The following is a 12,042-nucleotide window of genomic DNA, read 5'->3' on the forward strand; positions in this document are numbered from 1 at the left end:
AGCCCCGCCCCGCCCCCAGCCCCGCCCCGCCCCGGCCGGCCCGCCCCCCCCACTTCCTCCGGCCTCCCGCTCTCACTTCCTTCTCGAGCCCGGAGCCGCTGCCGCCGCCCCCAGCTCCCCCGCGGCGGGGAGGGCACCAGGTGAGGCCCGGCGCGGGCCGGCGGGCCGGGGGGCCGGGGGGCCGGGGGCGGGGGAGGGGCAGGGGGAGCGCGGCCGGCAGGGACTGTGCGCGGGCGCGGGCGCGGGCCGGGGAAGTTCGCTTGCGGGAGGCGGCGGGCGGGAGCTTCTCGGCTCTCCGCAAGCTGGGCGGGCGCGGCCGGGCGGGCGGGCGGGCGGGGCGGGGAGCCGGCCCCCGCGAGCCGGCGGCGGTGCTGTGACGGTGGGTTTCTGTCCCGAGGGAGGCGGCACCGCGGAGGTGGGAGAGTCCCCGGCTCCGAGAGCAAAGTCTCTGAAGTGGAAGAGCTCGGAGCTGGGCGATGGGATTCAGGGGTGGGGTGACCTCGAAAGGGGAGGGGGTGTCCCAAATTGCGTGAAGGAAGGGGGCCCTGGGCTGCAGAGAAGGTGCTCCCCTCCGCTCGGCAGTTGTGACACTTGCAAGGTTGGAGGTTGGAGGGGGGCGGTGTCTGGGGCCCTCGAAGCCCTGCACTGCGGGGATAGAGCTCCCTCCCTGCAAGTGCCAATCCGGACCCGCATTCGCAGGCTGCAGTCCAAGGTCCTGTGCACTCAGGGGAGGGCAGGGAGGGGGGAGCCCCGCCAGTCGCAGTCTCGCTCTCTATGCCTGTTTTTCTGACGCCCAACCTCTCCATTCCTGGAATGAAGCAACAGGTATTTAGTTGGCAAACATCTCTGTGCCTGGCTGGCCAGGGCCTGGCCTCGCTCTTTGGGGGGTAAACTGAGGAAGAAGAGGGCCTGGTCTTGTGACTAGCGGTGGAAGGACTCTCATTCAGGGGTGCTGATAGTCCCTGACAAGGTGGCATCGCTGAGATGGGGGCTATTTTGAGGGGATGAGAGAATAGACCTTCTCGGTGGCAGTGCCAGCTCTGGCCTTGGGAAATAATTGGGAGCATCTCCTATTCCCCCACCCAATCGTTAGTCCCTAAATTCTATATTCTCATTTCTCTTCCTCCATTCCTTCTTCAGGCCCTATCTGCAAACACTCCATCACCCTCTTCTTGCATCCTCTGTAGTCTTTCACCTAAACACACTGTCATGCCCAGGTCCTGTCCTGTCACCTGCCCTGCCCCTCTGTCCACCTCTGTTCCCTGCAGCCTCCCCACCTCCCTTCCTTGCCCCCCTACTGGTTCCCAAACACATATCCACCCTCTTGCTTCTTCCACCTTTCCTCACTTCTCTTAATCTCCCTGTCTCCTTCCCTTTCAGCCACTTATCTCTGGCTTTGGGGTCCAGAACTTTGGTGAGTTTGAGAGCCTTTTCAGATCTCCCGACCTCAGAGAGACAGGCTACAACCTCCCAGTGATAAAGATGATTAAAGGGCTGGAAAACTTTTCTTTATGTGTATTTGCCTGGGATTGTCAATGTGTCTATGTCTTTATCTCTTGGAGACAAAATAACTGCCCTCAGCCTTGAGAGGGCCCAGGGCAGGGGAAACCAGCAGAATGAAGGGAACCTGCAGTGGGTGAGGTTGTGGTTAGGCAGGAGGAAGCAGTCTGTAGCAGTAAGGGTAGAGTGACACAGGAATAAGACTGGTGAGTGAGGCCGTGGGAAATCAAATCACCCAAACCCTTGGGTGCTTAACCAAGAGGCCAGGTATAGAGGCTGGGAGAGAGCCTGAAGGCCCCTGATTCCAGTGCTTGCTTGTTCCTACACCACCTGTTAGGGAAAATGGGATGAGGTCAGCTAGGTGTGGTAGAAGAAAAGGGAGAGGACAAAGGCAGGATTCTGGAGGGAAGACTAGAGAGCTGGTCTAACTTAAGTCTTTACTGTTTTAGTTAAGGAGAAGGAAGTAAGACAGAAGTGTCTGCCCCGTCTTCCCTCCTTCCTTCTGGGGCCTGCCCAGCCTGGGAACTCACGTGCCCTGGCTGCATCAGGGTCTCCGTGACAAGTCCTCTGCTGACCCCTCTGCCTTCAGGCATTGTTAATTTTCCCCCTCTCATCCAGGACCCTACTCCCTGTGTTTCAGGAGTTCCTCTCGAGTTTAACTTCAGTCCAGCTTGGCTCTACGTGCTCTTGTCCCCATTCTAAAGCTCCTTCCTCAAGTCTTTGGGAAGCATGCTGAGAGATCCTGCCTCTCCACCTCAAGTCTACTGTATTCATTTCTCCCCATTAGAAAAAAAAGAGAAGTGGAGGGGAACTTTTTTGGGATTCCCAAGCACAACTAGATTTAAGAGCTAACCCGGTTCCTCATTCTAGCCTTTCCCCCTTCTCCCGTGAATTGTCCCTTCTTCCACCGTATCTCCTACTGTCACTCTGAGAGGTACAGGCGGTTCCACTCCAGGAGGAAATCCCAGGAACCTGCAAAAAATTCCAGCTCAGAGAAGGATGTGCATGCAAGGCACTTTTTCAGCATCGTGGCTCATTAAAAAACCATCCAGGAGTTCTGACTCCCCACCGGCTAAACCAGTACTTATTTGAGGAAGAAATGGCTAATGTGAGATTGTCACAGATCCTGGTTGGGAATCTAGGATATGGAGAGTTGTTTCTGGCCAAATGTTAGGTCAGATGAAGTGGCCGAGGTGAGCTTTTAGGAGGTTATAGCAGGAAGATATGAGAAGTTGTAGAATGGGAATAGCTGGGCAGCTGGGAAGAAGGTGGGGGCCTGAGCCCAGAATGAAGACCTCTCCCTCCATACACAGTGTAGACCCATTAGTAGTGAGGCTTGTAGGGGGTCTGTGAGGAGGGAAACCAAAGACAAAGAAAGCCTGGGCCGCCTCCCCAGAACAGATTGGTTTTCCTGTCTAGGGTCTAGCTTCCTCTTTTGTCCTCCTGTCATGGGCGGAGGACATCTCCCCAGGAGCTAGAGCTTATAGAGGGAGCTTCTCAATTGGGGCAGGCTAGGGTGGCTGTCTGTCCACTAGTATAAGTTCTAGATCATGGACAGCCTCATGTTGGCTAGACATGAGAGCCAGGGAACTTGGAAGCAGAATGGGTTCAGGCATCAACCTAATCCCTTTGGCCCGTTTCCTGAAGGAATAAAACCATTGTAGGGTCATCCTAAGTGAGGCCAGAAACATGGGCCCATTCCCAGGCCAGAGTAACAGTTCTCAACTTTTCTTTGTGGAAGTCACATCAGGCTGGAGGTTAAGAGACCCAGGTCTTTGTCCTGCATTTGCTCCCAAATCTGTATAACCCTGGTCAACTTTGTCTCTTGTGGCTCAGCTCCAACAATAGGAGTTGCCTGTTAATACCTCTAATGAGCATAGAGAATACTGAGAATTCTAAGTCTCTTTCCCCTAAGGGGCTCCTCGTAGCAGAACCCCCCCCCACACACACACACACTCTGGGCCCTCCTGTCTCATGCCAGCCTTGATCTGACAGGCCTCAGTAGTCTCTATCTATTCAGCAATGGGACCTGTGGCTCCTTTCCCCCAAAGCACAAGGATTCCTACTGGTTGAAAGAAGAGAATTTGGCAGAATGTCGGGGATTATCCCAGGGGGCAGCGATATGGCAGGAGTACCCTCTGCCCTGTTCCAGCTCTGCCCCACTGACAGTGGAAAATCGATGCCGGAGTTTCCTCCCTGATGTGTTTTTCCCTTGTGGAAACCCCCTCAGAGCTGGGGCGGGGCTGAAGGGACAGGGCGGCCCTGGGTCTCTCTGTGGGTATTTTCAGGTGGGGGAGGCAGGATTGGGAGGATGGCATTTCTGTACAGCATCGTGTGAAATGAGCAAAGGCAAAGGAAGTGCCACCTCACAGGCCTTTCATGGGGCCCCGGGACTGCTGAGCTGCTGTGAAGCCTGTGTAGTGGGGAGGAGGAAGCAAGTGTTGGAGCCTTCCTCTGTGCCGCCTTGTGGGGGAGGGGCAGCCTCCTCAGCTCCCCCACCCAGAGCCGCCCTGGCCGTGGGGCTCACCCTTTGAGGAGCACCCCAGGTGCTAGAATGGGAAGGAAGGGAACTGGGCCTTAGTGAAAGGGTCCCAGCCCCACAGAGCCTTCCCAGCTACAGCTGTCTTGTCTCCTTCTCCTTCCTGCCCCTACCAGGTAGAGTCAACTCTCTTTGCCTCTTACCCTGCTGCCCTGCAGGATCCTCTGCAGGGGCTAAAGGGTGAAGAATAGCAAGAAGTGGAGAGTTCTTCAGCATACATTGTTGTTTTTTTTTAAGGCTGGGAACTAGGCTCTCCTGGGTTCTGTCCCCGCTGATGGGGAGAAGGGGAAGAATGAGAGAGACTCAGCCCTTGGCCTGGTCCCAGCCCCGCATTGACCTCATGTCTCCCCCCCAGCTTCCTCCTCCTAGCCCAGCTGCAGCCAGCTGCAGCCCCTTTGAGCCTTTTCATATCACCTCTCCACCTCTCCTTCAAAACCAACAGACTTGAAGAACTTCTGAAGCCATTTCCAATACTAACCCTGACCCTTAACGTCATCCTTCTGATGTTACCACTTCTTAGCTTTATCAGGATCACTTTTCCTGCCCATCTTCCTCATCACCTCTGGGCCCGCTGTGCCTGCATCCCCCACCCCACACCCTCACCCCTCCAGGCTCAATCTAGCCTGTGTGTTCATCACTCTGAATTGTACCCCACAGAGGAAGTCGGAAGTCGGTTACCCTTGTCTTATGTCTCCTGGGCATGGAGGCTCTTCCTTGTTCCCAGAATCGAAATCTGGATTGATGGGGGAGGAGATGTGTGTCAGCCTGCAGCTTTTGCTCAGTCCTCTGCTGGGCTTCTGGAAGTAAGCAGGGTGGACTTACCTCCGCATGAGGCATCCAGTTCAGTACCGTGAATAGTTCAGACAGTGCTGGGGAAGGTAGGGCAGGAGAAGGGGTTGCTTTGGTGCCTCAGAGAAGCTGGGGAACAGAACTGGACCCTGGAAGACACAGAGGCTCTGAAGTCAGGAAACAGAATTCTAGTAAGAGGAACTCCCATGTGCAAAGACATGAGGGATGCATCAAGTTTATTCATTTATTTACTGATAACCACAGTGTGCTGTGCTCAGCCTAAGGAGACAGATCAACTAGGACCTTGCCCTCTAGACCCTCCCAGTCTAGTGACTAGAGATAAGATTCAGATCAGCCTTCTTGTGATGCAAGATAGTATGTACCTGCGAGAGAAACAGAGACGAGACCTGGGAGGGGATAAGTCATTTGGGATTTGGGTGATTTACAAAAACTTTCCTAAAGGAAGTGGGAAGAGTACTTGGCTCCGGAGGACCAAGGTTAGAGGTACACACAGGAGTGAGGAGGGGGATTGGAGGAATGAAATGGGGGAGAAATGCTAGATTCCCACAGGGACCGGAAGTATTGCTGCTTGATGTGTTTTGGGGAAGAGTTTGTGGAGGCTGCCTATAGAGGATCGGGGTGCTGTGGCCAGAGCTTAGAACAGAATGCCCACTGACGGATCTTAGTTAGAATGAGTTTCAGGAAGGGGTGTAGAAGGGGAGCCCCGTGTCAGGGACACAGGTTAGGAGGCTGCAGTAAGTCCCCATTGCTTCCATGCTCCCCCATCTCTTAACAGCCCATTTCTCCCCTCCCCCACTCCCAGTTGGGACACTTCCCCTGCTGTAACGGCCACGGAGATCTGGCAATCAGGCAATCTGCTGCTTCCTTTCCCTCCCCCATTCTGGGCCTGCCTGGGCCACACCCCAAGACCAGGTCCCAGTGGGTGCAAGCTGAGCTCCAGAGACCACATTCAGACAGGATTTACTCCCCATGAGCTGTGTTCCTTGCAGGAGCCAGGTCAAGCTGGTAGTAGGAGGGATTTTTGCCTATCACAGTCAGAGCTTTTGGCTATGGGGTTATTTATCATCCAATTCTGGGCTTGAGGCATCTATCCAGATCTCAGTAATGGGGGCAAAAGCAAGCCCATCAGAAGGCAGTGGCTGCACACTATACTTCCCTCTTCTGTGGGGGCAGTCAGGAGAAGCTCAAGCTGCTGTTTGGGGGGGAGGGGGCATCCACAAGCTAGGAAACTTACATATGACTCTTGGAGAAAAGTTAAACAGAGCCAGAGAAGGGTTAAAAGAGGTGGCCATGCTATGGACTCCTGAGACTGTCAGACTGAAGCTAGGTCTGGAGGCAGGAAGATGTAAGAGTGGTGAGGGGAGCAGCATACAGAAGGGCAAGAGAAAAAAGCTCAGAGGCAAGAGTGAGCCTGGCTTGTTTACAGAGGACAGTGAAGATCCCTCTGGAGCAGGGAGCCGGAAACTCAGGAAAACTCACATTTGCAACTTATCTACTTTGTATTCATCTATTGCATTTAATCCTTCTAACAACCTGGTAAGGTTGGTGCTATTATTTAGGTCCTAAGTGGCAAAACTAGGATTTAAACCCAGATCTATCCAACTCCAAAACCCCTACCAGATTATGAAAAACCCTAAAGGTGAGGGAACAGGCAGGATCTGAATTAAGGTGAGAATATAAAGTCAGAATAAGTCATACTTTGGCTGATACTGTACAGATTTGCAAACATTAACTTATTTACTAAACAGAAATCCTTTAAAAAAAAAAAAAAAGCGTCACCTAGTGAATAAGCCACAGATGATCCCTGACCCAGGTCTGGATGTTTGGCCTCTGTAGCACTGACTGTCCCTTCTTATGTGGCACAGGTTAGACCCTACCTTGTAGCATGTGCCCTCCTTAAATGACCTGCAGGAACTTACTTGACACAGCTCAGACCATAGGATTTCAGAGAAAACAGTTGTCCTGGGAGAGAGGCTAAGAGTCTGAGCTAGACCTGAGTAGAGAAAATTGGACTGATGCCAAAACTCAGACACCTGCATACTCAGTGCTTTCTGCCTCTTGGGATGAACAGCATTGCTTTTGTAACCTCTTGTATGCATAGCACTTCCCAGTTTACAAAGCACATTCATTCCCATGTTTGGGGATCCTCACTCCTGCCCTTTGAGGCAGGGAGGGCAAGTACTGTTGTTCCTATTGTACAGATGAAGAAACTGAGACTCCAGGGAGGGAAGTGACTTACTTGCTTAAGGCCTCTATGACAGCTAGTAAAGGATCATTTGGAGGCAGTGGGACACATTGAGGAAAACATGGGACGTAGGATTATAAAACTGGGGTTTATATCCTGGCTTCCAGGCTAATGAGCTGTGTGAATGTGTTGGGTTCCTTTAAGTTTGTTCCCTAATCTATAAATTAGGAATATTACCCATAGGTAGGTAGAAGGATCAAATAACGATATCACATGACCTATAAGAGGTTGTACCATGTGAGTGTTTTTGACCAAGGGGCAGAGTCACCAGGTGAGCCTTAAGAGGTCAAATTCATTTATCTAGTGCTCCTGGCTCTATACTACACGGCTTCTGCTTTGCCCTGTTTCTGGACACTACCTCACTCATGATCCTTTTCCGGTGTCAGTCCCTGTTCCCTTGCCAGCCCGGAAGCCACCCCGTCCCTCCCAGCTTCTTTGAGGGCTGATTTACCGATTGCTGGTTGATAACCCCTCCCTAGAGAGCTCCCTGGAGCCTGCTACACTTCCAGTCTCTTGGGCCTTGTGACTGCTGGCCAGAGTTCCCTCCTCGTCTTCCTGCCTGGGCCAGCTCAGTGTTGGGCTGGTAGGGGAAGAGTTCCCAATCACACAGCCACACCCACTCCCCTGCTCTGTGTGGAACTGAAGATTTACAAGCCCAAGAGTCTTGCTCTCAAAATGCCAGTCTCCCAGATAATCTTGTGGACACAAGAAATGGCCCTTTTTTCCTACCCTAAAAAACTGATTGCTCCTTTCCCCAGGGAAGGAGTCACAGAATCCTAAGAATGAATGTGCCCTAACTTGCCCCAGTGTGCCCAGGCCTTAGGCATTTCCTGACTCTGCCCTCCCGCCCCCACCCTGTGCTCCTAGGGGGCCTTTCCTACCTCTGTCATCCTATCCTCTGCTCCCAGGGCTCTTGACTCATTTCATCTACCTAGTACCCCTGTCACAGGCATCTTTCTCCCCCATTTCATGGATTGGGACACTGAGGCCCAGAGAGGGTAAGTGCCTCATGCTTGGTTGCAGTGGGTCAGCAGCAGAACAGAGCTAGGGCACAGACTCAGGTTAGGTCTCTTCACTTCCAGTCTGGGGTTCTCTCCACTACCCTAGGGGGCCCTTATTTCCTTCCCAGACCCATTCCCAAGGTTCTCTATCCTCTCTCCTGAGATTGAACACATACTTATTCATGCAAGTAAGACTGAAATATTTTTAATGCCCAGAGAGGCCACCCTACAGAGTGAAGCCATTTCCCTCCAAGCTGGTCCCAGGGACCATCCCTGGGTCCTATGCAGATCCCATACCACCAGAATTCCTTTTCTATTTCCCAATGGGAGATTCCTTCCCCCCTCTCCCCATTTAGTTTTTGAGGCTTCTGAACCAATGATCGAGAGGTCCGGCTGGGGGTAAGGGGTTCTCGGACCAGGGTATAGTTTGTATAAAGTGAAATGGGGAAAATGGGCCAGTGGTGATGGTGTTTGGGTGGAACAAGAGATACTTAAGAGATTGGGTGTGTCTAAAACAAGGCTGTCTCCTCCCAGGGAGTAGGGACCTGGTTGTGGGAGAGAGTCAGGGAAAGGAAGTCACATACTAGCCAGAAAAAGTCCCCCATGGCTGAGAGGAAGTAGCCAATGAGAGGAGGAATCTTGCCACAGCAGTATAAATAATCACAGGGTTTCCGGAAGCTCTGCTCTGTTCCAGAACTTAGAAGAGCAGTTCCTCACACCAAAGCCCTGTGAACTGCAGGGAGGACTAGGGTGATGGCTGGAGCTGGGATTCCTCATACTTACTCCACCAATAATTATAGCAGCCTATGTATTTGGCATTTCCTATGTGCCATACCTCATGCCAAACACTTTCTTCATGTTCAGTCATTTCTTTCTCTTGGCAGTTCTAACATAACAGGCAAGATTATTCCCATTTCACAGATGAGAAATTTGAGACTCAGGAAACTTAAATATGTTGCCCAAGATCAAACATGACTGGTTGGTGGAGCTGTGATTAGAATCCCTGGCCAGTCTGATGTCAGCATGTATTTCTCAGTGATAGTGCTTTAATGGCACTATGTTCTCTAAGAGTCTGGAAGCTTCTGAAATTTTTCAGAGGCACATGCCATGATCTCAGGAAAAGGACGTACCATTAACAGGGAAATCAAATGTTTGTTTTCCTCTTCTGTCCAACCCTCTTGCCTGAGCTTGGAGGACCTACCTCCACCCCATCAGGGGCCTTGAGAGAAGATGCTGATGTCTGGGAGCCACAGACTCTGCCTTATTCATCATTACATACCAGATTCCAGACCAAATCCCAACCCTGGCTCAGTCTCCAGGATTCTCCTGCACGGAGTTGCCAGATAGGGTTTACTGTGCTTATAAGAGTTATGAGGTCAGCTCTCCCTCCTTCTCCCCACCCCTCAGGCACCCGGGAATTGAGATAGGGCAGCTGTCTAGAGAATTGTGCTCCTTACTCAGCAGGTTTCTCATTGTGCCTTTTGGTTTACACTCAGTAGCTAAGATGTCCGGTCTGGACTTAAAACATCAGTGCACTGGGCAGGGTGGGCCCTGAGTTGGTAGAGGCTGCACCCGTGGCTACATCTCAAAGTGACCTGGGACAGCTGCTGTGTGCCAGAACCTCTCTGTAGTCTACTCAGTGGGAGGGGTCCCCATCTGGTGGAGAATCTGGTATATCCTATACTTATGTACCTCACTTTTTGTGTCTATACTGCTTGGAGAAAAAAAAAAAAGGCAGCTAATACTTATTTTGACCCAAGGCACTGTTCTAAATGGCATAGATGTGTTAATTTACATAATCCTTATAACAACCCAAAAAGGTGGGTATTATTTTATACTCATTTTACAGATAAGAAAATGGAGGCTTAGAGGTTAAGTAATTTGTCCAGGGTCACACAGGTAGGAAATAGCAGAACCAGGATTTGACTTTATTCAGTCTGGTACCAGAACTTATTTGCTTCACATAATATATTACACATTATACTGCCATCCTCCATACATCTGAGCATCTTGGCTTGGTCTCAAGGCCTCTCTCATTGTATCATTTCTTTCTCTTTCTCTCTCTCTGTCTTCATGGGATTGCAGGATGGTGTCAGGTTGAGAGAACAGGAGCTGGTTTCCGTCCATGTGTTTCCATTCTTCCTCCCAGTCGGTAGAGTCCTCCCTAACCATGAGTGTCCCTTTAATCTGTCCATAGGTTACTGCATCCGGAGGGTCCCAGAAGGGGAAGGAGGCGTTGCCTCCACTGTAGCAGCTGCACCCACGATGCAGAGCATCAAGTGTGTGGTGGTGGGCGATGGGGCTGTGGGCAAGACGTGCCTGCTCATCTGCTACACAACTAATGCCTTCCCCAAGGAATACATCCCCACGGTGTTCGACAATTACAGTGCCCAGAGCGCAGTTGATGGGCGTACGGTGAACCTGAACCTGTGGGACACAGCGGGCCAGGAGGAGTACGACCGACTCCGCACACTCTCCTACCCTCAGACCAACGTCTTTGTCATCTGTTTCTCCATTGCCAGTCCGCCCTCCTACGAGAATGTGCGGCACAAGTGGCATCCAGAGGTGTGCCACCACTGCCCTGATGTGCCCATCCTCCTAGTGGGCACCAAGAAGGACCTGAGAGCCCAGCCTGACACCCTACGGCGCCTTAAGGAGCAGGGCCAGGCACCTATCACACCGCAGCAGGGCCAGGCCCTGGCCAAGCAGATCCATGCTGTGCGCTACCTCGAGTGCTCGGCCCTGCAGCAGGACGGCGTCAAGGAAGTGTTTGCTGAGGCTGTCCGGGCTGTGCTCAACCCCACGCCCATCAAGCGTGGGCGGTCCTGTGTCCTCTTGTGACCCTGGCACTCAGCTTGGAGGCTGCCCCTATCCCCCCACCAGTTGTGCCTTGGCGCCTTGTCTGCCCCCAGCTGTGCCTTAAGGACTAATTCTGGCACCCCTTGCCAGGGGGCTCCCTGAATGCCCTTTTCTCTGAATGCCTAATTCTCCCTACTGAAGCCCACAGGGAAGGGGGCTTTGGGCCCTGCCCCACTCTGCTTGGGAGTACCAGGTATCCCTGAGAGCTCACCCAGGCCGAGAGTGGATGACCCCTCTCCAAGAAGCCAACCTAAGTGCCCCTCCCCCATTTTCCCTACTGATCCAGCTTTCCACACAGATGTTGCTGCCTATTGTGGTGCCTTCTTTCAGGTTAGGAGCTCTCAGCTGTCCCTGACTTCTCCCTTGCTGCTCTTTGAATTGCTCCTCCCTCAAGATGCTCTCCCCCTTCCCTCCAAAGGAGCCACAGAATCCTGAGAAGATGAATGTGCCCTAACCTACCCCCATGTGCCCAGGCCTTATGCATTCGCTGACTGACTCAGCCTCCCCACCCTTCCCCAGGCTCCTGGGGGCCTTTCCTACCCCCATCAGCATCAATAAAACCTCCTGTCTCCAGTGGCCCTGGCTCCTCCCTGTGTGCTAGGCATTGGGGGTTGGGCAGGGGATGGGCATGGGCTAGGGCTCCCCAGAGACTGGGAGCCTTTTGTTTCCTGTAAAAGGGGACAGGAGACAATAGGCTTCATTGTGGTCCCCCCACCCCCCAATTTCCCTAACAAAGCTCTGGGCTCCCTTGGAGGGGCCAGTCTTGTGCTGGGCCCCAACCACAGATTCTGTAGTTGACTAGGATACAAAGTCTAAAAATCTCTGATCTAAGGCTCAGAAAGGAAGAGGTTGAGAGCCACCAGCCTGCAGGCAGGTGCTCACAGTCATGCATTTGAGAGCTGTTTGCTTACAGGTCTTTACTGACAGAGACTGGAAAAGCCTGTGCCTCAAACCAAGACTTCCAGTTACCCCAGCTACCAAGCCTAGAGTCATTACAGGGATAGCCCAGTCACTCCTACTCACTGAAATTGGGGCTTAGACCAGCCTTAAGGAGACTCCAGGCCTAAGGTAGGAAGCCACTTGGAATC

At 52.5% G+C, this 12,042-nt stretch overlaps 1 protein-coding gene across 1 annotated transcript; it reads left to right on the top strand.

The window, feature by feature from the left end:
* The first annotated feature begins 30 nt into the window (after positions 1-30).
* RHOG (ras homolog family member G) lies at positions 31-11,530 on the top strand. Its single transcript, XM_041730260.1, has 2 exons — positions 31-140; positions 10,293-11,530. The coding sequence occupies exon 2, from the start codon at positions 10,361-10,363 to the stop codon at positions 10,934-10,936; it is 576 nt and encodes a 191-aa protein (XP_041586194.1). The 5' UTR covers positions 31-140; positions 10,293-10,360; the 3' UTR covers positions 10,937-11,530.
* Positions 11,531-12,042: the final 512 nt, after the last annotated feature.

The sequence above is a fragment of the Vulpes lagopus genome, chromosome 15 (assembly GCF_018345385.1).
Source record: "Vulpes lagopus strain Blue_001 chromosome 15, ASM1834538v1, whole genome shotgun sequence".
NCBI lineage: Eukaryota > Metazoa > Chordata > Mammalia > Carnivora > Canidae > Vulpes > Vulpes lagopus.